General features: G+C 46.6%; 1 protein-coding gene across 1 annotated transcript in view; it reads right to left on the reverse strand.

The window, feature by feature from the left end:
* ADCY8 (adenylate cyclase 8) overlaps positions 1 to 27,108 on the reverse strand; it is a 217,938-nt gene that overhangs the window by 13,904 nt on the left and 176,926 nt on the right. Inside the window, exons 12-14 of the mRNA XM_039219469.1 lie at positions 26,696 to 26,868; positions 16,781 to 16,859; positions 6,897 to 7,055 (exon numbers count right to left, since the gene is read on the reverse strand). Coding sequence (XP_039075400.1) covers positions 6,897 to 7,055; positions 16,781 to 16,859; positions 26,696 to 26,868 — 411 coding nt within the window. The remainder of the gene's footprint in view (positions 1 to 6,896; positions 7,056 to 16,780; positions 16,860 to 26,695; positions 26,869 to 27,108) is intronic.

Raw genomic sequence — 27,108 nt, forward strand, 5'->3', positions numbered from 1 at the left:
ATCCCAAGAAGGCTCTGTGCTGTCAGTTCAGAGCCCGATGTGGGGCTTGATCTCATGAACCATGAGATCGTGACCTGAGCCGAAATCAAGAGTCAGACACTTAATTGAGCCTCCCCCAGGCATCCCCCAGGGTGATCTTTTAAAGACAGAATATTGGCCATGTCTCTTCCGTTCTTGAAACTCTCCGATGGCCACACTGCACTGAGGATAAAGCTCAAACACAGCAGCATGACATGCATTCACATACTCATGGCCTCACCTCCACCTTTCTCCGCATCCTCAAGCCAATTCCCTGCATCAGACCATGTGTTCCAGAAACACCGAAGCAGTGTATTCCTGTGTACACACAGCGACAGACACTGCAGGTGTCCTGACCTCACAGCCTTCCAGCTGTGAGCCCTTGTTTCTTTGTGTGGAGTTCTCCTCTGACCACTAGCGGGCACTCTGCCCCCATGAGCAGCGGGCTGATGGGCCAGGAAATTGAGGTCCCCAGGGCTGCTCTCAACCAGTCACTGATAGCAGTTGGCTTATACTCCTCTGCCCCTTCAGCCCTTGGGCCAGATAGCTGTGAGGTATACTCTCTGCTTTTCCCAGAATCCCCAGTGGGATTGAGCTCCAGTCCCCCACAGAGGTAAGTAGTCTGCTAATGCCTCATTTATCACTTCTCTTCCTTCCTTCCCGCTCCCCTGCCTCCCAGGGTTTCCTGGGACCACCTCCAAGCCAATTGCTTTCACCCAAATCCTTGTCTCAAGGTCTGCTTATGGAAGAGCCAAACAAAGACACAAACGCGCTTCTCACACTCGAACGCTTTTATTCCGACTGTCTGTCCCTCGATGGGACGTGTCCTTCCTTCCTGCAGTTAACCTCCCTAACCAGGCTAACCCTTGTCTTCTGCCATCACTAGCCACGTGGATAGACCACAGATGGGGGCCAGAGGCTGAGCTCCGTGCTATATCCCCTCCTTGCTGCCTGCATTGTCACCTAATGTCTGTCTCCTGATTTCCTGTGAATACCACAAGGCAAAACCCCCATGCTATTCAAATCATCCAGTCTGTAGTTCCTGGATGCCTGCACTATAGTGCATGCTGTCTAGAAGGTCTGGTACAAGGTAAACAGTCTAAATTGTTGGAATCAATGCCTCCCTGATCTTTGCAGGAAACGTCAAAGCTTACAAAGCGCTTTCATATGAGCTCAGTGATTTAATCCTTGCAATGATCCTGGGAAGGAGGCACAATTCTTATTGCCACTTCACAGGTAAGGAAAAGGAAAATGAGAGAGAGGAGTTAAGCTATTGTTCTGGATAACACCACTAGCAGCGGAAGACCCAGAGAAAGACGGTGTCCCCGATTCAAGATCAGTCAAGTACGGATGAACCCGTATGAGTGCCTTTGCCAGTCCTCATGCAGGAGGGCCCAGGCGGGTGGTGACCGGCTGCACTGGGTTGAGCCGGGCAGGGTGTGGGGAGCGCAGACTGAGGCCAAGGAGCAGAGCAATGGCACGGGCTTTCTAAGGTGCCGCATTCACCTTGGCCTTGGGCAATGGAGTGATACCTGAAAGGGAGCCTGTCTGCTTGATGGGTCAGAGAACCTGCGGAAGCAAACTTACAGAACCGCAGCCTCCAAATGGCTGTGATTTGGAGAAGAAAAAAATCTGTTTATTACCTATTATGTTAGTTTGTTCAGACTGCTATAGCAGTCTCCTGAGACCTCTCTCCTTGGCTGGTGGATGCCACATCTCCTCCCCTGTGTCCTCACAAGGCCGGCCTTCCCTCTGGGTGTGTCTGTGTCCCAATCTCCTCCTCTTAGAAGGGCACCGTCACCATGAATTAGGGCCCCGCCTTAATGGCTTCTGATGAACTTGATCACCTCTTTAAAAATCCCGTCTCTAAATGCAGTTGCCCCAGAGGTACTGGGGGTGAAGACTTCCGCATATGAACTGTGGGAGACACAAGTGAGCCCCTAACACCCATTTTACTATTTCCTGCTGAAAACGGAAAAGAGAAAACCCCAGCAGAGCCCTCTGAAACCCTTTCCGCAGTTACCCAGTTGGCCAACTTTTCTCCCATTTCTCCTGGAGATGTAAATGCCGCTGTGATGTAAGGGCAGGTCACCAGGGGGTTCTTACCAGTCATGCTCACGAATCCTGGCCCCTCCCACCTTCCAGCCTTTCCTAACATTCAGCTCTCAGCCTCTGCCAACAACAAGAATGTTCCGATTGCTTATATAACACAGATAATGCTCATAATATCAGCGACATCTACTGAGCACTTACTGCATGGCAAGCAGGACACGGAATGCGGCGCACACATCCTCTTGCTGAACCTGCACACCCCCAGGGTGTAGATGGGGTTAAGGTCCTGGTTTATTTGTGGGGAAACTGAGGCACGTAGAGGTTAAGTAATCTACCCAAGACCCGCAGCTGTTAAGACACAGAGTTGGGGGGCGCCTAGGTGGCTCAGTCAGTTGAACCTCCAACTCTTGATTTCAGCTCAGGGCATAATCTCACGGTTCGTGGGTTTGAGCCCCACGTCAGGCTCTGTGCCGGCAGCATGGAGCCTGCTTGGGATTCTCTCACTCCTTCACTCTGTCCCTCCCCCATTTGTGCTTGCTCTCTCTCTCTCTCAAAATAAAATAAACTTAAAAAGAAAAAAGACACAGCGTTGGAATTCACACCCAGGCAGTCGGACTCCAGAGCCCACGCTGTTGGGCTGCCGCTGCTACGAAAGCTAAAGGGAGTAAGCAAACACTGGGACACCCACCACCCCGATAAAACAGTAACAATCAGGGTAATGCCTGAAGGAGCAGTCACCGGAGCCGGAAACCGGACCCAGTAAGTCCATCTGAATGGATGGTTGATTTGACGTTTGGTGGTTGTGGGACTGGGGGGCGAGGGTCTCACTCCTCTCGGCCAGATGCTCTCTGGTGAAGAGAGAGGCCAGGAGGAACCAAACCCGGGGCACTGGGCTTTCAAGTGCACCGTGTGGCCTTGAACCCACATAGTGGACCAGGCTATACCGAACACTTCATGTGTTCTTACACAATTTAATTCCCACATCAGCTCAGCGAGGTCCCTATTATTTCCCATTAATCAGATGAGGATATGTACTCAGAGACGTTATTATTTCCCATTAATCAGATGAGGATATATACTCAGAGACGTTGGCTGAGCTGCCCTAGGTCACACAGCTAGTTAACAGCAGCGATGGAATTTGTGCTGTGGGGGGTTTGGAGGAGCACGAAGAAGCTCCCGCCACCTGCCTACACCTTTGAGCAGTGTTCTGCTCACCCCAGTCAACTGTTTTGAGTATGCCATCTGTCTCTTGCTATTTGGGGCACCGAGAAAATAGCACTGTAAACTGGGGAGGGATTGATGAATACAAAAAAGCTATTATTGTTCTACCCTCCTCTGGATTGAGGTGCAGATCTGGGCTTTCTAGAGGATTCTGAGCATATGCATACTCCCTGCTCTGCCCGATATCAAGATGGAGACTCAGCTGGCTCTTTGCACAAGGGACCTAGGCCTGCCTCCTTCCGGGTCCTGGGTTTCTTATACTGAGTGAAGCCACCTCTCTGTAGGGGGAGAAACGATGTCTGAGACCGAGTGACTGTAGTATCCTCAGGTTTCTGTGCAAAGGTCACCACCTCCGAGAGACCCTCCAGGGCTGGCCCCGCCCCCTTCACATAACTGTCTTCTGTCCTCAGAGAGCTGACCACTACTGGGCACCACTGAATACACATTCACTTGCTCACCTTTGTGTCTCTAACGCATCCTCCGTTACTGGCAAGGACTTTGTCTTGGTTCACTGTTTGAGCCCCAAGACCTAGAACGACACCTGGCACATGATTTCCCTCAATAAATACTTGCTGGGGCTCCCGGGTGGCTCAGTCGGTTAAGCATCAGCTCAGGTCATGAATTTGCAGTTCGTGAGTTCTAGCCTGAGTCAGCAGGCTCTGTGCTGACAGCTCGGAGCCTGGAGCCTGCTTCAGATTCTCTGTCTCCCTCCCTCTCTGTTCCTCTCTTGTTTGCACTCTCTCTCAAAAATAAAGATTAAAACATTGTATTAAAAAATACTTGCTAAATGAAGGTGTGCATGAGTGGGAGGGCGGGTGGGGCACTGGACTTAGGAAGGAACTGAAAAAAATTTTAGGTGTGGTCCTAAAATGTGCCACCCACCGTTTAGGTGCTTTATGCATAAGAACTCATGTAAACCAGCACTGCGGCAATTGGATCAAGTTGGGAAGTACTGTCGTTTGGTAGGTAGGAAAGCGAGGTCCAGAGAGGTTCATCACTTGCCCAGTTAAGGAGGTAGTGAGAGGAGGAGCCGGAATTGAATCCCCAGTGTCAGGCTGTTGAGTGCATCACACAGCCTTTCTACACTGACCCCCCCACCCCCGCCACCCCCCCCTCCGGCCTAGGCTGCACTGGGCACTAAATGTGTTCTCACTCAGTTTCGTTCTCACACTAAAAGTTAGGAAGATTGGAATTATTTCCTCCTCAATTAGATGAAAACGTGGACTCAGAGAGGTTGGGTAAGCTGCCCTAGGTCACACAGCTGGTGAGTGCTAGAGATAGAGTTTGTGTTGTATGGACTTCCCAGCACCGGAGACACCTGCTCTTGCCAGTGTCCTTTCAACAGCGAGCTGCAATGAGCAAGTGGGTTTCTGGGTTCTGCAACAGCCTGCCTGGCACCGAGGACCCAGCCCAGGTGGCCTCCTCTGTGGCAAAGTCCCTGCCCCAGGGAGCACTCTTCTAACTCAAAGTCTAGTGGAATGGCAGAGGCTGCCAGAATGTCAGGATCTCACTAGACAGGATGTCCCTGCGGGCAAGGCTCTGCCCACTGTCCTGTGTCCAGCTGGTGTGCATCCCTGCCCATCTCTGCTGCCCCTTCTCTCCCGCTCAAGCACTGAAAACAACTTAGGACCAAACACCGAACTTAGCTTTCAAGTTACACAGACCTGGGGGTGAATTCAAGCTCGCTACTCACTAGCTCTGGGACCTTATTTCTCTGAGTCTCAGTTTCTTCATCTGTGAAACGGGGATAATCATTCTTGTCTCTTTTACGGCTCACATCAGTGAACCCTGCCACAGCCTCGCGAAAGCTGGGACCCAAACTCACGATGTCCAAACCCCAGTCAGATTTTCAGAGGTCCGCAACAGAGCTCAGATTTGCAGCAAGAAGAGAAGCCAAAAGCGTGCCCCACAATAACAAAACATGACACTGGCCATTCCTGCAGGTCATAGCAGTCCTGCCTCTGCCTGTCACCCTTCTCCTGTTCTACTACTCTCTCTGTCACACACACACACACACACACACACACACACACACACACACGCCCTAGTTGTGCCAAACCCCTAGAGCCAGCATGGTGAGCTGAATGGTTGGAGCAGCGCAGCCAGAGGGAAGAAATCCCAAGGACTGGATTTGAGTCATGGCTTTGCTTCCATAAAATGAGGCAGGGCATGGCCCCCTCTGAGCCCCAGTTTTCTTCATTGCTAACACGGGGTGGCGAACTCTCCCCTTAAGAATGGAAAGACAATGAAAGGTCATTTATATCAATTGCCTGCCTGGGCACCTGGCCCACAGCAAGTGCTCAGGAAAGTACTTCACCACAGTGTGAACGTTCTCTAGGCGATGTTAAAATCTTTGTCTTTCAGCCTTGGTCAGGTGTGAACTACTTAAACACCGAAAACTTCAAAGAAGCATGACAAGACATTGTATTGAAAATGTCTTATATGTAAGGGGCGCCTGGGTGGCTTAGTCGGTTAAGCGTCCGACTTTTGCTTGGGTCATGATCTCGTGGTTCGTGGGTTCGAGCCCCGCGTCGGGCTCTGTGCTGACTGCCAGCTCAGAGCCTGGAGCCTGTTTCAGTCTGTGACTCCTTCTCTCTCTGACCCTCCCCTGCTCATGCTGTCTCTCTGTCTCTCTCTCCTAGAAATAAATAAAAATATTTAAAAAAAAAAAAAAAAAAGAAAATGTCTTATATGATTAAGGCCCAAACCTGTCATTTTTTTGCCCCGTGGAGGCTTGGTCTGGATGACAGCAGCTGACCTAGAATCTCGCATCTCTGTCTGGTGTCGTTCCTGTCCGGATAAAGCCAGTGGATTCTCGCCCCTCCCACCCCGTTGTTTTGCGGTCTTCACGGAAAGGTGGCCTTCATTTCCTTTCTGGTTTCCCCTCCTAGGGCTCAGGTGTTTCATCTGCTCCTGCTGGTGGTCACGGCAGGCGCCCAGCAATGTTCTCTCTGCTTTCCTGGCTCCGTCAAGAAGCTCTTGCCACAGAGCCCCTGACCTTAGGGACCCTGGAGACATCCCGGCCTGAAGCCGATTCCAGAGAACTCCATCTGTTGATTGAGGGGGGTGGGCAGTGCTTTGATGCGCATCCAGGAGATCTCCAGGGCCGGGGTTCACCGAGACTATTCAAGCAGCAGAGGTACTAATCCCCTGTACTTCTCTTCCGCTGGTCTTGCTGTGCTGACTTGGATGGGGAATGGACCCTCTGCATCTCTCCTAGTTCTGTCCTCAGGCAACGGTCGCAAACCCAAATGTCTTCAGCAGATCGGCAGGGGACATCAGCCCTCTTACCCATGTAGGGAGAGATACTGGAGGGCCCGCTCCATGCGTACTCATAAACATGTGCACAGATGTGTATAAAACTTAAATTTCAATTCAGTGTCTCGATGGCAATCTCATTATGTCCATCTTACAGATGAGCTACCCGAGGCCGGGGAGGCCGTGCATAAACCTCACGGTGCTAGGCAGTCTGGCACTCTGGGGGTAGCATGGTCCCTACTCTCACGTGCTGACGTGAGGACAGCGGAACTCTCTGGGAGCTCAGGACCAGTGCGACACCCCCCCGTCCCCCCCTCCCCCCGCGGTCAGACAAGCCCCAGGCTCACCTCATTGTCCCGGTCTTTCTCCAGGAAGTGGCGGGCCACGTGGCTAGGGAGAATGTTCCGGAGCATGTTCTCATTGTGCTCCCTGAGCTCCTTCATCTCGTTGATTTCCTCCTTGGCCTGTACTCGCCAAAGGAAGTCCAGGCGTGCTGTGTACTCTAGCTGCCCAGCACGAGGGAGAAAGAGAAGAAACAGGTGAGCTCTCGGGGTACGGGCTCAGGCACAGAGAGTGGGTCATGGAGAAGGCTCCAGAACCCTTCAAAACAGAGCCTGAGCTGAACATTCTGAGGGGTATTCTGAGATGCCAAGAGATGGGAGGGTGATCAGACTCCACAGGTCTGGGTACCTCCCCTTCCATGATTTGGTGATTGTGTGATTCACTGGGGATGCCTGAATCGTCTGCTAGATTGCAGGTCTATGAGGTCAGGGGGCCTTGGACCTGCTCAGCGATACCCTTACCAGGTGGCAGCGCACCCTGCACAGGAGACATGCTGCGTCAATGTTGACTCAACTCATCGGTCCCAATAAGAGAGTCCACTAACACTTAGATGGTGTGCACTATGCGCTGGGCTTATTCTAAGCAATATACATCTGTTCACTCCTTTCAGGACACGATGGCCCTCACAGGGAGGTATCGCCATCAATCCTTATTCTGCAGATGAGAAAGTTAAAGCAAACAGGTTGAGTGACTTGACCAATGTCGCACGCGAGTTAGTGGGGAGGCTGGGATTTGCGCTAACTCCGGAGTGCAACTCCAGATTCTGAGCTCTGTGTCACTGGGCAGGAGGAAGGGGATGAACGAGGCGGTGATGGAGGGATCGTGCATTTAGCTGGGTCACAGATGCGGCTCGGCGTAGCGTCCTGGAGCCACATTTAAACAGCGTAACCTGGACTAGTGACTTCATTCATAGATTCCTCATCTTTAAAATTGGGACGAACACCACTGACCACACAGGGCTGGAAGAAAAATTATTTAGGAAGTTGCAGAGAAGGCACGTGGCTCACAGTAGATTCTCAATGCACATTATTAGCTCCTTTTTGTCTCAGTTTCCCTGCACTGGAAGGTGGACAGCTTCTGCTTTTAAAAAATCTCGTACATCATATTTACCACAGCTTTGGGGATGCCGTTATTTCCAAGTCTTTAGCAGTTGAAACGAGCACTGTGCTGTGTGGCCAAATACGTGCCCTGAATTCAAGGGCTTGGAACATTCAGCTAGTTTCTTTCTTTTGTCTTACGTGAACGTCTCAGTGGATGGTAAAAATATGGAAAGAGAGGCACAAGATTATTCCTTCAGCAGAATTTGTAGCAGCAAAACCTGGAAACAACCCAAGTGCTTATTTTGTTGATTGAATAAACTACTGTCTACAGCTATGAAAGAAGAAAAAGGAAGACTGAGGTGCTTGGGTGTTCAGTCGGTTAAGTCTGACTCTTGATCTCGGCTCAGGTCATGATCTCACAGTTTGTGAGTCTGAGGCCTTCATCGGGCTCTGTGCTGATGTAGAGGAGCCTGCCTGGGATTCCGTCCCTCCCTCTCTCTACCCGCCCACCCCCCATTCCTACTCTCTCTCTCAATAAATAAATAAAAAGAAAGGAAGACTGTTTCTCTGTACTCTGATGGATTAGTCTCCAACCTGGAGGAAAGTGTGTATAATATGTCACAACTGATCTAAAAATGGAAGCATCTACTTCTCTCTCTCTCTCCCTCCGTCTCTCTCTCTCTCTCTCTCTCTCTCTCTATATATATATATATATATATATGTTTTCTTTATTTATTGGAAAATTGAAGAATAAAAAGTAAAATATAAAAACTCATTACCAATGAGATGAGGAAGAGGGGAATAGAGTGGAGAAGTAAGAATAGGATTAAAAGTTTTAAAATTATGTCCTTTTTTATAAACTTGGCTGTTGAATCATGGAAACAGTTTACTTAATCATAAAACTAAAGAGATGTTTAAAAAGACTCCGTGAGAATAAACAAATAGACAAATACACGAACCTACATGTATAACCACACTGGGAGGAGATACTCCAAATGTCTTTTACACAATAATTTGATGACACATTTGTAGCAAGAGATACTCTGAGCATAAAAAGAACTCAAAAGAGGTCTTAAAACTGTTCACAGCAATCACATTGTAGGTGGTGGTGTCTGTATATTACTCCTGGACAACTGCATGTGAATTGCAGCATATAGCAAATGGGTAATTGTATTCGTGTCACTGAGAACTGGTATTTCTGGGAAGGGGAAAAGGAGATGCAGATATGAAATTGATGGGTCTAAGCCAAAAGTCTGAAAGTATCATTGTGAATTCATGGGACTTACCTATTTCCTAGTTTTGCCCACTGAAATAAAAGCCTAGAAATAATGAAAATCTAGACCAATGGGCATTCCTATTGTGATTTCCAAATATCGATTCCTACAAAAATGACCTTGCACTCCTGGCAGAAATGACGGAAGTGTAGGACAGAAAATGTGCAATCCTGAAATATCCTTTCACATCAGAAAGTAGGAAGACCCCTGGAGACTACGGGTGTTATGTGACTAGGCTTCTGAGTGTCAAAGGTGTGACAAATAAGTTAAAAAAATTTTTTTTAATGTTTATTTTTCAGAGAGAGAGGCAGAGAGAGAGGGAGGCACAAAATCTGAAGCAGGCTCCAGGCTCCAGGATATGAGCTGTCAGCAGAGCCTGATGCGGGGCTCGAACCCACAAACCGCAAGATCATGACCTAAGCCGAAGTCGGACGCTTAACCGACTGAGCCACCCAGGCGCCCCAGATTGAGCTTTAATGAGAATAATGATTGCAGTGGATTGCAGCACAGGTAATAAGGCAGAATGCATCAGTTCACATTGACACTTAGGACACAAGACCTCACTGATCATCTCTGGGTGGTGCTTGGGGACAGACTGACTGGGAACCTTTTGGGGAAGACATATACAGGGAAAGAGTTAAGCGTTTATCCTGCTTTTGCTTTGAGAGCTGTACTTGGAGGGGAAGGCTCTCCTTCAAATTGTATTCCAGCCAATGAATTATGGAGTACTGATAGGATTGAGATATCACCACCTATAAAATAAGTGAATAGAGGGTATTCTTGTCCACAGCTGCTAACAGACAAAAATATAAGCAGATATTATGTGCCTGTTAAGTTATTCACACAGCCAACCAATGTTATAGCTTTGTAGAAAAAAAACTGAACCTGAGCCTGACCACGTTTCTAAAGATAACTACCAATACATTAAAAACAAAGGACGGAGAGATGTGTTAATTGCCCCAACAGGATGAAATCGACGAACTAGAGACTAGGAAACATTATAAAAGTGGGATGAGTTTCCCAAAATATTGCCAGAAAAAAATATGGGGGCACCTGGGTGGCTCAGCCGGTTAAGCGTCCGGCTTCGGCTCAGGTCATGATCTCACAGTTTGTGGGTTTGAGCCCCGCATCGGGCTCTGTGCTGACAGCCAGCTCAGAGCCTGGAGCCTGTTTCAGTCTGTGACTCCCTCCCTCTCTGACCCTCCCCTGCTCATGCTGTCTCTCTCTTGCTCTCCTAGAAATAAATAAAACATTTAAAAAAAAAAAAAAAAGAAAAAGAAAAAAATATGGAGAGTCATCTTATGAATTAAAGAAGACTTGGGGTGCCTGGGTGGCTCAGTCGGTTAAGTGTCCTACTTCGGCTCAGGTCATGATCTCACCGTTCGGGGGTTCAAGGCCTGTGTCAGGCTCTGTGATGACAGCTCACAGCCTGGAGCCTGCTTCAGATTCTGTGTCTCCCTCTCTGCCCCTCCCTTGCTCACACACTGTCTCTCTCTCTCTCAAAAATGCATAAAGATTAAAACAAATTTAAAAAAATAAACTAAAAAAGCCTTATTAAGAGACCTATCAACCAATGGCAGTATGTGCATTTTATTTGCACTCCAATTTAAATAAACAAACTTAATTATAAACCAATTAAGAAATTGAAATGCTGCCTAGAGATTTGACAATGTTTAGGAAGCACCATTTTCTTTTTTAAAGTGTTTAACAGCATTGTGACTAGGTTAAAATTCTTTATCTTTTCGGTGCATATTGATGAAATGACAAGACACCCAGAATCTGCCTCAAAGTGACTGGGGAGGAGCCAGGAACAAAATAAAATGGAGATAAGTGAGAAAAGACACATGAGTTAATGATTGTTGTTGAAGCTGTGAGGTCATTATACATTTCATAAACTTTTTTATATGTTTGAAATTTTCCATAAAAAAAAAAAAAAAGAGAGAGTGGAGATAGCAGATGGCACCAAAGAATGTTGGCCTTGGCTGTTTTGCTGTGTGACCTTGGGAAAGTCATTTAACTTCTTGTATTTTGGTTCCCCTTCTAAAAAATGAGGATAACCTTCCCCATCATATCTAGTTCAAGAGGCACAGGTTATTATATGGATCTATGATATGGACCAAATCACACGATGCATGCAAAAAGAATTCTGAAATGCCTAAAATGTAGATTTGCAAGGTGCTACCACTATAGCTCGAGGCAGCAGTGGGTAAGGTCTGATCAAAGCTGAGCTTCCACTTTTACCCCTCAGATTCAAAAGCATCAAATTTTAATCTGTCACATTGCTGGACAGTATTTTCTTATCCAAATGAAAATGTTTTGTCATTCACCTTAAAAATGCATGCTTGGTTGAAGCAGGAGATAATTTTGCATTTCTTTTCTGCTGAAAACCTTCATTTGGTTGAATTCAACTCAGAAACACAGGTAGGGAAGGCCAGGATACTGGAGTCCATTTCAGCAAGCATGTTCCAGTTACAAGCAAGAACACACTTCCCATTGGTGACCACCGGCCACAGTGTTGAAGGCACGTCCATAAAGAGACTCTAGTCCCGGAGCGCCTGGGTGACTCAGTCTGTTAAGCGTGCGACTTTGGCTCAGGTCATGATCTTGCAGTTTGTGAGTTTGAGCCCAGTGTCGGGCTCTGTGCTGACAGCTCAGAGCCTGGAACCTGCTTTGGATTCTGTGTCTCCCTCTCTGCCCTTCCACCCCACTCACACTTTGTCTCTCTCTCTCAAAAATAAATAAACATTTAAAAAAATTTAAAAAAGAGACTTTCTAGTCTAAGTACAGCTCTGTCTCTTGAGAAGGCAAGTCTTGTTCAGGCAGGCATCGCCTGTTATTAAATCTCTGGGGAAGGAAAGCAAGTCTTTCAGTTTACTAAAGCTCTAGAGGATAGAGCCCCTACTGTGTGCGGGGTGCTGGGCATACAAAGATGGAGGAAACTCGGTCTCAGATTTGCTCTCAGCTCAGTGGTAAAGGGAGAAAAAGAAAGACAGAGGAATGTCTTAAGGAAAGAATTCATTTGAGCACAGTGGTCAGCGCCCTCATGGACAGTGATGGCAAAGCACAAGAGAGGCATGGGCGGTGAGTTTTTAAAAATGAAAATTCTTCAGCATTTGCTTAAGAACTGTTGGATGATTTGGAAGTGCCCTCTCTTTTTTGATTTTTACCAACCCCCTAAAGCACTGGCTCTATGAGCAGAGTACGTAGGGAACTAACACACTGTTCGTCAGCTTTGTGCCAGGCTCAGAGCACATCATGACAGCCGCCACCGGCCCCAGCTCTTGCCTTGGCCCAGGCACTGTTCCAGGCCCTTCATACACGCTGACACTCATTTCATCACACAACTCAACAAGGTAGGTACTTTATTCCCATTTCGCTGGTGAGGAAATGGAGGCACCGTAAGGCAAAGTCAACTGTCCGATGGATCACAAGTAGAGGCTGGCGTTGAACTCAGGGCCTTCTGACTCTAAGCTGTGACTCTTAACCCCCTCATTATATGGACATGACCTCAGGCAGAGAACGATTATCCTTTTCATTTTACAGTTTGAGGAATGGCAGCCCTAGGGGCTTGAGCTCTTCAATGCCACCCATCTCCAGTGACAGTGCTGAGACTCAAGTCTAAGAATATTTGGTTCATATGAGGGCGCCTGGGTGGCTCAGTCAGTTGCACGTCTGACTCTTGATTTTGGCTCAGGTCATGCTCTCACGGGTTTGTTGAATGGAGCCCCCCATGGCGCTCTGTGCTGATGGCGTGGAATCTGCTTGGGCTTCTGTCTCTCTCTCTCTCAAAATAAAAAAAAAACATTTTAAGAAAAGAACTCACTTTCTCATCTCTCTCTCTCTCTCAAAATAAATAAAAATATTTTAAAAAAGAACATTTTGTTCCAATGCTTGGGTCTTTCCTTATTAAAAATTTTTTTTAATGTTTATTTTTGAGAGAGAGAGAGAGAGGCAGAGAGAGAGGGAAACACAGAATCCGAAGCAGGCTCCAGGCTCTGAGCTGTCAGCACAGAGCCCGACTCAGGGCATGAACTCAGAAACTGTGAGATCATGACATGAGCTGAAGTTGGACGCTTAACCGACTGAGCCACCCAGGTGCCCCACTGGGTCTTTCCTTCTAAGCCACACCGTCCCAGTGCCTGTCTTTATCTGAATAAGAGGTGCCTGGAGACTTTACTAATCTCTGTCCCTATGCAGAGACATGGCTTCCTGTGCTATAAATGGAGTCCCTGAGGCAAAGCCCACACCTCAGTGCTGCAAGTGAACCAGGGGAAGCAGGAGGCACCCGACTGCTCTCTCCTGTTCAACATTTGGAATGTTCTCCTGCCTCAGAGGAGGAGGAAGTGATGGCATATCACATCCACATATGTACAAGATGAGGTTTCCTAATTGTTCAGTTATGTAAATCCCTCGGTCCCCAGAGATACGTTGTAATTACCTACGCTCCCACCGGGTTGCTGCTGGGTACCAGCCATCAGTGGGCATTATTCAGCCTTTAAAAACTGGAGGGCCACTGAGTCACAAAGGGAAATTGGTGGAGGCAGGTAGCAGACTCAGGAGTAGACAGACTTGCTTCAGATAAACAGGACCCTGACAGAGGATATAGGAATGATGCGATCCTGCAGAAAGACTCTTCTAACAAAGGGGCATGTGGTGGAAATGGGACGGACCCAGAAGTTGTGGATTCCTGCTTCTGTCTGGTTTCCCTTATGGGTTTTATGACCTCAGGTGACTTGGGACCAGATGGATAGTAATGCTTTGCCTGCTAGTCTCAGGCTTGTTTTCAAAGTAAAATATTCATAGCTTACAATTTTTGAAAGCATATTCTTTGTGCAGACCACTATAGTAAATACATTATAATTATATTCTCATATAATATTATAACAATCCTGGGGAGTATAAAATGTTATTATCAGACCCATTTTATAGGTGAGAAAATTGAGACTCAGAGAGTTAAGTAGATTGCTGAAGGTCACATATCCACCAAGTGGCAGAGTTGGGGTTTGAATACTTCTCTCCCACTCCAAAGCCCAGAATGGTAACTGCTACCATTCTGGGATACGATTATGTCATTTCAGAGCCTTCTGAAAGTTGAAAATTAGGGGGGAGGCACGCCTGAGTGGCTCAGCTCATTAAGAATCTGACCTCAGCTTGGATCATGATCTCACAGTTTGTGAGTTTGAGTCCAGCATGAGGCTCCGCACGGACAGCATGGAGCCTGCTTTGGGTCCTCCGTCTCCCTCCCTCTCTGCCCCTGCCCAGCTGTGCTCTCTCTCTCCCACAAAAATAAATAAACATGAAAAAATTTAAAAAATAAGAAGGAAACAGATCAGATGTCACTTAAGCACTCAGACCCTCACGATGCCCGAGTATACTCCTACTTTATGAGTAATCTTAACACAGTTAGGTTGTCTGTTTCCTAGGAGAAACGGAGAACAGAATAGGTTGGATTCGAATGTTAAAAGAGTATTGGAGAAGGAGCATTTCCAGGGCACAAAATAATTCCTTAAGGTAACAGAGGAGAAAGGAACATCCTTCTTAATTTGGAATGAGGACCCTCACTCAGAACTGGTTCTGACTTAATTAGGTCGGCGGGCTGTTCATTTGTCAGTTTCAAACTTGGGAGATGGAGCCTGGGTGTGTTTCTCTGTCCAGTCCTCTTATCTGATTCCATCTTCATAGCCCTTGAATGGGTTGCTATTTGCTATTTGCACTTCTCTGTAACTTCTAGAAGCCATCAAGACATGGAAGATATGACCCCGGCTCTGACAGCCAGCCAGAAATACCTCACTACAGAAACTGTGGAAATGGCTAGATCTTGACATTTGCCTATTGTTTTGCCATAAACACTGGGGCAAATTTAAAACCAAATCAAAGTCACGGTGAAGGACTGAATGCCCTGGGCCGTTGTGTTGGTATGTTAGCTTCTTTCTCTCTTTCTCTAGTCTAGGGAAGTGGAAAGGGGGGGCCTTGGAGAAAGATCTAGGTTTGAATTCTAGTTCTCCCACCAACTAGCTGCGTAGGGTGACTTTCTTCATCTGTGATAACAACCATTCCGGTTTGCTGGGAGGGTTACACGAGATAATAAAGGCACGTAGTAGGAACTTGATACAGACCACCCCTTCCCTCCTTGTCTCTTCTCACCACGGCTTTACATTCTTCCTTTTCTCCCTTGACTACATTTTACCTTCCCCCTTATTACACATAACTTTATATGTATTTCTAGGTTCTCGGGGTTTGGGGCTGTTTCGGGGTTTCTCGGGGTTTATTACCTCCCTGTTTCCATGGTGACTTCTCAGTGCCGTGTTTCTATTTCTGTTCTAGCTGAGAGTCTTCGTGTTTTGTTTTTCTCCTTTCCTGGTTACTTTTTTTTTTTTTTGAAGGGCACACAGACCCAAGAAAGACAGACCGGGATCTAGGGCAGAACCAGGCTCTGCCCAGGAGGGAAAAGGCTCCCCCACTGATGGGCACCGCAGCCTGCATGGTCCGCGTCCACACGGAGAAGCTCTACTGGCCGCCCCAAAACTCCAAGGCGAACCTGGTATCACGCAGAATCAGTTCTTGCTGCTCCAATGCTTGAAGTCCTCAGATAGCCTGATCCACACAGAGCAGGTCTCTCGTGGTATTATTTAGGGTCTTCGCTCCTCCAGGACACTGGAACCTTTGGGGCGAGGGATGGGCTTGTGTACAGAGCCAGCCACAGTGCCCACCCCAGATCCCGGGAGGGTAGAGGCTCATCGGGAAGTGGCATCTATACAGTAGGCACTTCATCCACTTAAGAGAAAGAAGTAACGAAGCACGTCCTATAATTCTGTAAGGCGTTGTGCCAATGCAGCACATGACGGTCTCCACGGATTCTTCAAAACGGCCCTATGCAGGTGTTACTATCCTATTTTATTTCAAAAGTTTATTTATTTTTGAGGAGGGGAGGAGCAGAGTGAGAGGGGGACAGAGGATCCGAAGCAGGCTCCGAGCTGACAAGCAGAGAGCCTGATGCGGGGCTTGAACTTGCAAACTGTGAGATCATGACATGAGCCGAAGTCGGACACTCAACCGACAGAGCCCCCCAGGCTCCCCACTATCCTATTTCAGACATGAAGAAGACGACTAGGCTCAGAGAGATGAGCCACTTGGCTGAGGCCACACACTGAGCATCAGAGGCGGGATTAGAACCTGGCTCAGCAGACACTCACACCTGCATGTTTATCTAGCACAGCACACAACTTCTCCAGTAATGATTTTATCCGGGCCACGGAATTCGGAGCGATCCTGGTTTGCCTCAGGCAGAAATTAAAAGTTTTTATTTATTTACTTATTTGTTAATAGCCATGATATCTTTGAAAGAGATTTACGTAAAGAGCATTAAAACCACCTGGCTTGCCAAATTATCTTCTTCAGCTTCGTTTTTTTATTAGGTGGGCTTTATTAGGAATTGATTCATTAAGAATCAGAACTTCCTGCAGGCAGTGGCAGGTCGTTTGCTGCAGGGAAGGGCTCAGAGGCCTTCCAGGGTGGTTTCACAGCAGTAGAAACCACCAGGTAACAGAGGGGAGTCGGCGCAAGTGTTGGGGTTACCTGCTGTCCGTGGTAGAACACGGCGAGGAGGAACATGGCCATCAGTAGCAGTGACGCCTCCTTGGTCCCCAGGAAATCTCTGTTGGGAGAAGAAAGGCAAGCGGTGACATGGGTACAATCACGGAGGGGCTCCAAGGAGACTCCTTAGGAAACCGGGGTTCAGGGAGGAGAGGGGTAAACAGAAAGGAGCGAATCTTTCCTGAGCACCCACTAGCTGATAGAGGCTGTGGTCTGAGGGTTTCCCCATAGGCTAATTCAGAAATCAGTTGATACTCAAGGATATGCAACCACTTAGGTCATACCTGGCAGATGAATTTAGAGTCCATCGTCTCAACAATGTACTCACATCGATAAAAATATTTTCCCTTTGCAAAAAACATGACCAGACTTCAAAGAGCTTTGAAACTTTCTCGTCACAGAAATCCACATGACTTTTTCTTTAGATGTTATTCTCTTTAAGAGATGGATGTGGCGCTGACGATGTGGCTGTTTCTGTTCTAAGGGCTTTCACTTAGATTCTTTAGATTCTTAAGTCAGTTCTATGAGTTGGACACTATTCTAATTCTTCTCTCCATTTTTAAGAGTCTTACATCAATTCTGTGAGTCAGGCACCGTTACAATCCCCACTTCAATTCTTCTATCTTTTAATAAAGTCTTTGTTCCCGGTGCGTCATCTCCTCCTGGACTGACACCCCCTTACCCCCCAAAATGCTCCATTCACAGTCCGTGTTGGGGCACGAGCTGAGGTGTCACTGGTCTGGCCTGTCCCAGGCTCTCCAGAAGACCGAGCCGGAAGGCAGGTGAAGGTGGCCAGCAGCAAGTGTTTGGTTAAACACTGATGTGACTCAGTCATCCAGGGGATTCAGAAGTTCTAAGGAGTCCCTTGGTTGATTCTAAATGCTTTCTCTCTTTCATTTCAGCCCAGCACAGAGACTTTTCCAGAACAAGCTAGGCCAGGAGGCCAAGGGTTTGGAGGGAGCAACATCAGGCTTTGAATGTGGACACCTATGGCTTGTGGAAATAGTCTTCCTGACAGGCTTCCATTGGCTAATGAAGAAAACTCAAAATAAGTTTCTAAGGACCTTGGGACTTGCTTTCCATTACCTCCTGGTTCTTCTGCCAGTTTTCTCCATCTTAGGTGATGCCTCCCTCATCCACTCACCCAGGTGTTTAAGCCAAATACAAAAGCAACCATAGGAGTCAGCCCTCACCACCCCAATATCCAAGTCATGTCTGCTCTTCCCCTCAAACAGGTCCCTAGTCCATCCATTCTCACCATCTCTACCTCCAACACCTGAGTACAGCCACCATGACTTCCAAGAGCCCCCTGGCATTGCCCCCCACCATCTATTTCCTACACAGTTGCCAGAATCTTTTGTCTCATCAAGTGAAATGACGTCACTCCCTTGTTTTATTGTCTCCCAACCATAAGCACACATATACTCAGGAGCAACTTAGCTCTGATGAGGCTTAAGGACACAAGCGGCCATTGAAGAGGAAATGCAGTGTTTAGACAGAGGAATAGAGTGAACACTGATATGGCTACATCAAGGCAGTCTCTGGCCTTCTCTTTTCTATCCTCACTGGAGGTGAGCAGGGGTAGCGCTGGGCTCAAGACATGGGGACAAGAGCCCATCACCCAACATCAGCTTCTCACTTAGCTTTATATAAAAGATCTTCCCAGCAGATACAGGGCAGGCCCAGTCCAACTCTGCATATAGAGCAAGAACTCAGAAATGGAACTGTTCTTTCTCTTGGGGGGGATGGGGGGCTGTGCATACGGGGACCCAGGGGACCAAGATGTCTATGGGCTGGAACAAGATTCAGATTTGTGAATTCCTAGTTCCATCTGCCTTTCCTTAGAGATAAGATGCTAATAATAGATGGTACTCATTATTGTGTCTCTCTTCTATAGTCCCAGTGAGGCACATAATTATTGAGCACTACTGTGTGCCAGGCACATGCCGGGATACAGAAAGTGAAGAAGGCACATTGTGTTTGCCCTCAAGACAGTCCAGCAAAGGAAAGAACCAAACAGAGAGTTAAGTTCATAACACAATATACTCCATTGTCAAAATACAGCCTTGTTGCCATGGGAATCCAGGGGAAGAGAAAGTAACCCAGGTTGGATGATCTGGGAATTCAAGAGCAGAGTCTTACTGGACTATAAGACTTGAGGAGGAAAAGATAGGATGGGCTGTCTAGGTATGGGGCATAGATCTTGCTAGGCTACCTGGTTTAAAAGCTGAAGTACTTACTCTTGATCTTGGTAATGGTGCTTTAAACAAATCCCTCCTTCACGAGGCTTAGTCTGAATGGGAGACTTCCTTTGTTTAACTCCCCGAGTGTGCCCCAACCTTGCTCTGACTAGCACTTCTGACATCCTTTTCTTTGTGATGTGGAAGCCTTTTGTAAGGACTGCAATTTATCACTTACAACCTACTTTCAAGAGAAAACACAAATGCCTCTTGAAAGCAGTGATTGACCAAAAATAGATGACTAGATCGAATTCAGAAGAAAAGAGAAAATGATTATGAATGGTTTCTTAGTCTTTCAGATGTATTTCAGATTGAAGAATTACAGTCTGAGTAAAGCCTGCAAAATGTGCAAAGTCAGCCAGGCCAAGGAATGTCCAAAAAGAACTGTTATTTAAATTAAGAAGTAGGGGCACCTGGGTGGCTTCGTTGGCTAAGCATCTGATTTTGGCTCACACAGGTCATGATCTCATGGTTCATGGGCTCAAGCCCCGCATCGGGCACTGTGCTCATAGCTCGGAGCCTGAAGCCTGCTTCGAATTTCTTTGTCTCCCTCTCTCTCTGACCCTCCCCCTCTTGTGCTTTTTCTTTCTCTCTTTCAAAAATGAATAACCATTAAAAAATAAAAATAAATAAATTTAGAAGGATTTTTTTGTAGCTTTTGTGATTCTTCGAAGAATTTCCGAGAGAGCCAAGTGACCAACATTTGTATGAAATTATAATACTTTGCTTGATATTGGGTGGCAGAGAAACCAAGGATGTTTGAACTAATTTCTTTATGCTAATAAAAAAACGGTATTAATACTACCATCTCCCTGTGCTAATAGAAAGGGACATAATTAAGTGAAAACACATGTAGAATAATATAATTCTCCAGAGCTAGAACAGTCTTTAGACATTATCTTATCTGACGTCTCATAAAAATTCGCATTTTATTTGAGTGTTACTTCTTATTACAGAAGCATTTATACTACTTGTAGTAAATTTGGAAGCCAATGCAAATTAAAATAAGAAAATAAAGATTGTCCTTCAGGCTACCACCCAGAGAAAACAATGGTTAATATCTTGGAGCCAACTACATGTCACTTCATGCAAAAATATGTTTGCAAATTCAGAATTGTACGGTTCATTCCATTTTTGTAACCTACTTTGGCACTCGGTGTATATTCTGAAACTAATTCCATGTAATTACATACTTTACAGTGTGAGTTGGGGGATCCATTCTATTGTATGTTATGTGTGTAATAGAAAATGTAATATCCCTTGCATGGCTTTTATTTTATAGATTTAAGATTGAGGCCAAGGGAGAAGCGATGCGTCCAAGGTCACACAGCTGATTTCTATCAGAGTCAAGACGTGCACTCACATGTCAAGCACCAAGCTCAGAGCTTTAGCCATTGTGTACCTGAAGCCAAAAGTTTGGTTTAGTTCTTAGTTCCCATTACCCCTTTTAAAACTCAAAATAAACCATCAATTTGAATGGATGCTTTATTCTGTCCCCAGACTAATGACTGATTAGCTAAGTGCTGATTTTATGCCATACCTGTAATACCACTTTACATACATGTTGCTTGCCCTTTATCATATCAACAAGTAAGTACTATTTTTTTAAATGTTTAATGCTTATTTATGAGAGAGAGAGAGAATGAGCTCAGGAGGGGCAGAGAGAAGGAGACACAGAATCTGAAGCAGGCTTCAGGCTCTGAGCTATCAGCACAGAGAATGATGTGAGGCTTGAACTCATGAGCTATGAGATCATGACCTGAGTCAAAGTCAGACACTTAACCAACTGAGCCAGCAGGAACCCCAACAAGTAACTACTATTATCCTTATTCCAGTAAAGAAGAAACCGAGGCTCAAATGGTACATGCTTCCCTCAAGTTCACTGATCCGGTGAGTGGTGAAGGCTGGCCACCAAGCTATGTCTAGTGATGCTTTCTCAGTAGCCACTGTGCCCTCCTCTATGCACTTTCTTGTAATTTCTGGCCCATAAGCTCCTTGAAGATAGAAATAATGTCCTATTCACCTGTGCATCTGCAGGACCTAGAAGAGGTGGAACACAGAAATCCTTACTGGAGGGAACGCTTGCTTTAAGGGGGATGGTGAGCAAAGATCACAGGGGTCGTGGAGAGAAGACACTTGGCTTATGGTGGTGACTCAGGGGTGTGCCATGACTCCAAAGGAGCTAATGTTTCTTCTAGTCACTCATGTATTTATTGTTTCACTCAACAAATATTTAATTGGACGCCTGCTGCCAGACACTTTACTAAGTGCCAACATATAAGCATGAGTAATGGTCCTAGCCCTCAAATGCTCCTACTTTAAGGGAGGAGGAGAACATGAAAATTAGTGATCGCAACACTGAGGGAGAGGCGCAATGAGAGAAGATTAGGTGCACAGAATAAAAATGAGGAATGTTCAGAGGGGGCGTTACTGCCCGTGAGCTGGACCTTGAGAGGGATGGGTTGGAAATCCAGAGATGGACGCATCTGGCAGGGGGAAGGGCAGAAGCTCACTGGGTGGGTAAACAGCCTGGTTTTCCATGGCTAGAATACAGGATGGGTACACTGTGGCCTTCGCAGCTACAAAAGGAAAAGACTAGAGGAGTTGTAGGGGCCAGAGCAAGATGGCGTGTGGAGTCCTTGAGAAGCAGGTTGAACTTTTAGCTTCTTAGAGGCAATAAGGAGTCCCTTAAGGGTTTTAAGAAGGATGATGAGTTCATCAGATGGCTCTGATGGCTTTCAGAGAGGGGTGGATTGAGACTGGAGGCTGGGGAATCAGGCATATGCGACAGCAGCAATGAGAGTAAAGATCGTTCCAGAACAGCAGCATTTACGGCATGGAGGGGGTACGGGGGATAATAATTGCGAGTATTAATCAAGTGCTTGTTCTATGCCAGGCCTTGTGCTAAGTTTCCATGATCACATTTGATCTCTCTGAAACTTCTACAGTGTAGGAGGGGTTACTGCCCCCACATTACAGATGAGAAAAGCCAGGCTTAGATAGGTCATCACTTTCCATGAATTCCCTTGGGATCACACAGCTGGTTGATGGCAGAGCTGGAGTTTGAACCTAAGTCCTTTAACTCCTAAACTTGTACTCACAAGTGTTATGATAAGGTGCTTCTCTGCAAGGGAGGCTGCGGAAGATGACTCTCCAGGGATTGATAAGATATTGGGGGAGAGGGTGCCTCTCCAGTTTTGGGCTCAGTGTCATCTACTGAGACAAGGAGTTGTCGTGGAGACTGTGAGATGGAGACTGGGCGATGTCAGTCTGAAGTATCTGGGACCATCTCGCAGGAGATGATGCCAGGCCACCTGATGTAAGGTTTTCCGTACTTTTCATTACCGGGGTACCTGAGCTCCAGAAACAACTAGCAGAATGCCCCTGAACCAGCATGAGCAGGCCTTGGCCGCCAAGTGGATAGACAGTGGCATCTGCTGACCTGCTGACTTCTACTGCAGTGGAGAGAGGAGCTCTTCTGCTCTTTATTAGTTTAGTTCTGTTGAAAGCAAAGTGCGAGTCAATTCGAGACTAGCCAACAATTGACCTTGGATCAGGAAGAAGCTGAAAAAAACACTCGGACATTGGCAACACTGAGCCTGGGATTACGTTTATGTGCACAACCTTACTTAACAATTTCACTACAAACTTTTCCTTAAGACCTCAGATCAGGGGCGTCTGGGTCTCTCAGTTGGTTGAGTATCCAAGTCTTGGTTTTGGCTCAAGTCAGGATCTCGTGGTTTGTGGGTTTGAACCCCATACGGGGCTCTGCGCTGACAGCGAGGAGCCTGCTTGGGATTCTCTCTCTCTCACCCTCTGGCCCCCTCTCTGCCCTTCCCTTGCTCACACTCTTTCTCAAAATAAATAAATAAACATTAAAAAAAAAAAAAGACCTCAGAACAGAATTCAGGACTAAAGCTCTCTCCTACGAAGGAAGGAGGGGCTAGGAATGCACAGCTATTGACCACCTACCATGTGCCAGGCACACCAGAGCCTCACATGGCCCTGGGATAGAGGACGATTAGTCCACTTCCCTAACGGGCAAACTAAGGTCCAGAGATGGGAAGTGACTTTTTAATCCAAAACACTCTGGATTTAAAGCCCAAATCCTGGCTGGTCCCATTAAAACTGCGCTCTCCTGGGGTACGTGTGCGGCTCAGTCAGTTAAATGTCCAACTTTGGCTCAGGTCATGATCTTATGGTTCCTGGGTCCGAGCCCTGCGTTGAGCTCTGTGCTGACAGCTCAGAGCCTGGAGCCTGTTTCAGATTCTGTGTCTCCCTCTCACTCTGCCCCTCCCCCTATTCACACTGTGTGTCTGTCTCAGAATAAATAAAATAAAGACAAAAAAAAAGAAAAAGAAAAAGAAAAGAAAAAGAAAAGCTGTGCTCCTTTTGAATGACTAAATTGTAGCTGGTTTAATTTTATTTTGACCACAAACGTGGCTTATTGTGTTCCTACATCTCTTCGCCCTCTGTTTGCCCATGGGGCACCTGTTGCCACTAACCATTTTACCTAATTTGAAACTGTTTTGACATTCTTTGAACCCCGGGCATCCAGTGAGAGTTTCTTCAGCTTGACTTTAAAGAAGTGTACGCAGTATTGACAAAGGTGGATATAGGAGCCGGGAAGACCGGAGTTTGAATCCAGGTCTGTTCCTTCCTGGCCGCGTGCACCAGGGTAATTGTTTCACCTCTCTGAACCAGTGTTCTTCAGACGGTTGCTCAAACAGGGTAACGTGCATATAGTGTCTGATGCACGTGTACGGCGGGCACAAGTTAGCATCTAGAATTCATAAAGAACCTCTGCAAATCCAGTAAGAGAAAGGCAAACACCCTAACTGATAAAGCAGCCAAAGGAAAGGACCTGACGAGTTGCCTAAAAGGAAATCCAAATGGTTAATAAGCAAACATACAAAATGTGCTCACTTACTCATGATCAAGGAATTAATGAGAATAATGAGACACCCATAAATGCAACAAGAATTTTAAAAGTCTAACGATGGCGTGGGCGGCAGTGGGAGCAATGGAGCCATGGCGTGTGAGAGGGAAACTGCCTTAAGCACGTTGGAGAGCAAATCTGGCAATTTCGTCAAAGTGGGAAATGCGGATACACTACAATCCAGCGAGTGAGACTTTCATATAGAAGTTCCAGGAGACATCTTTGATAATGGTCACTGATGCGTTTTTTAAGTAAGGAAAACTGCTAACAGCCTGAAAGTCTTTTAGTAGGTCAAGGGATAAATCTATTTTGGTTACGTTCATATTATATAATAAGAACATATTACAGCTGCAGATTGTGAAAGCTGTCTACAGAATTACATCTGTAGTCATCAACCCACATGTGTCTAAAAAATACAATACTGCATGATGACAAAATAATTTTAGAAGTAACTTATAATATAGGCATAACTAAATATGTATTAAAAACATATGAGGGGGGCGCCTGGGTGGCTCAGATGGTTAAGCCTCCAACTCCTGATACTGGCTCAAGTGATGATCGGAAGGTTCTGAGATCGAGCCCCGTGTTAGGCTCTGCGTGGAGTATGGTCCTGCTTGGTACTCTCTCTCTCTCCCTTTCTCTGCCCTTCTCCCACCTCAAAATAAAAGAAATGAAACGAAACAAAATGAAACAAAACAAAACAAAAAAACGCAGATAGGAAGGGTACACATTAAGTGCATTAGAAATGGGAGCTTACATGTATTCTGCCCATTTCTTCACTGGATTGTATTTTTTTTCAGCTGTGGAGTTTGGTGAGTTCCTTATAGATTTTGGATACTCGCCCTTTATCTGATATGTCATTTCCAACTATCTTTTCCCATTCTGTCGGTTGTCTATTAATTTTATTGATTGTTTCCTTTGCCATGCAGAAGCTTTTAATCTTGATGAGGTCCCAATAGTTCATTTTTTGCTCTTGATTCCCTTGATTTTGAGGATGTGTCAAGTAAGAAATTGCTGCGGTTGAGGTCAAGGAGGTTGTTTCCTGCTTTCTCCTCTAGGGTTTTGATGGTTTCCTGTCTCACATTCAGGTCCTTTATCCATTTTGAGTTTATTTTTGTGTATACGATGGAATACTACATGGCAATGAGAAACAATGAAATCTGGCCATGTGTAGCAACGTGGATGGACCTTGAGGGTGTTATGCTGAACGAAATAAGTCACGCAGAGAAGGACAGATACCATATGTTTGCACGTATAGGTGGATTAGGAGGAACTTAACGGATAACCATGGGTGAGAAGAAGGGGAAAAATAGTGGGGGAGAGGGAGGGAGGCAAACCATGAGAGACTCTTGAATGCCAAGAACAAACTGAGGGCAAATGGGGTGGAAGGGAGGGGAAGGGGAGTGATGGGCATGGAGGAGGGCACTTGTGGGGATGAGCACTGGGTGTTCTATGGAAACCAACTTGACAATAAACTATTAAAAAAAGAAGAAGAAGAAATGGGAGCTTACAAGAAAGAGAAAAGAGTAATGCCAGGGAAAAGAACTTCAGCAAAATATCTGAACTACTTTATCCTTTTAAAAGTGCAGATGTAACTATGGCTCATTATTAATGTTGTTTACCCACGGGTTGGATCCTAGATGTTCGTCTTACTAGTATCATGCACATTTTCTGAGGCTTTTGGGTAATCTCAGGCTCCTCTTTTACTCATTTGGCTGGCCCCTTCTTGTGGTCTCAGCCCTGTGCTTCCCACACCTGAGGACAGTTGTCTCTGCCACTTCTGGCTCAGATAAAGCTCCACATTGCAGGTGCGGGGTCTGTATGAGGGGCCACGGGCTGTCACCAGGACGTTCAACCAGAGAATGAGCTGTGACTCCCGAGAGACCGGAAAGGGCTAGAGCCAGTGGAGAAATTCCTCTCCCTTTCTCCACCCTGAGCTGCCTTTCCCCAACTCACCGCCCAATGCCAGAGACATTTCAGCTGAGTGTCTCTCCTCAATCTCTTCACAGCCCACTTGACCACATAACACTGCGTCAGCTTGCATTTGCCTCCTGGTTTCTTCCCCCTCATTTTCACTGCCCTGGGGTTGCATCAGCCCTTCAGCCATTCTCAGGCTCTGTTCTGAGAAATCTAGACTGAGACATTTTTTTAAATGTTTATTTATTTTTGAGAGACAGACAGAATTGGAAGCAAGCTCCAGGCTCCAAGCTGTCAGCCCAGAGCCCGATGCGGGACTCGAAATCATGAGCTATGAGACCATGACCTAACCCGAAGTTGGGTGCTCAACCAACTGAGCCACCCAGGTGTCCCTGTTTTTCAGTACTTTTTTTTATTTCAAAAATAATACGGTGCAAGGAGCATAGTAAGTGTTCGATGCACAGTGTCTGCTATTATTAATCCTGCCACAGCCAAATTATAATCAGACCCTGTACGTCTTGGAGCTGTTAAACTGGAAGAGAATCACAAATTATTAGGTTTGGAGGAGACCAGAGCTACTATTTAGTTACTATTTGGTTCAAACTTTAATGCTGATTTTCAGGATTAAAACTGAGGATGTTGCTTAGACTTGTAGGCTAACGAGTGCCTGAGCTGAGAAACAGAAGTTCATGTCCAACAGTCCCCGGGGTTTGGTGTCTCCATTTCAATCATTTTCCCAGTGGCTCCATTTCCCAGCGGGACTTTGAGCAGGTTTTGAGCATGCACACGGCGGGCACTTACTCTCCACTGTGGTTTAGGTTGTCATAGCGCAGGAAGAGGCCCGCGTAGACAGTCTCAGTGAGCAGGACGTAGATGGCAATCATAATCAGCAGCACGGCCAGCTTCAAGACAGAGTTCAGGCGCAGGAAAACTGCACAGGTCACCATGGCCAACACCCCGGTGAAGACGAAGTACTGGGAAGAGAGAGAGGGGAGGCGGTCAGACTCGACGGGAATGTGGGAAGGTTGCTCTCCTCTGCACGGGTGCCGGGAAGTGGGTGTCTCCTGATACAAATGGCCACTGAGCCCCTCCAATTGGAGACCTCATGTTGCCCTCCAGTTCAATAAGCCTCCAAGAGAACTCATCATTTCCTTACCACCTCCCAGGCCTCTGTTCCCTGGTGCTCGGGGACCATTGACGCCAGCCCTAAGCCA

The sequence above is a fragment of the Hyaena hyaena genome, unplaced genomic scaffold (genome assembly GCF_003009895.1).
Source record: "Hyaena hyaena isolate Hyena2069 unplaced genomic scaffold, ASM300989v1 scaffold_820, whole genome shotgun sequence".
Taxonomy (NCBI): Eukaryota; Metazoa; Chordata; class Mammalia; order Carnivora; family Hyaenidae; genus Hyaena; species Hyaena hyaena.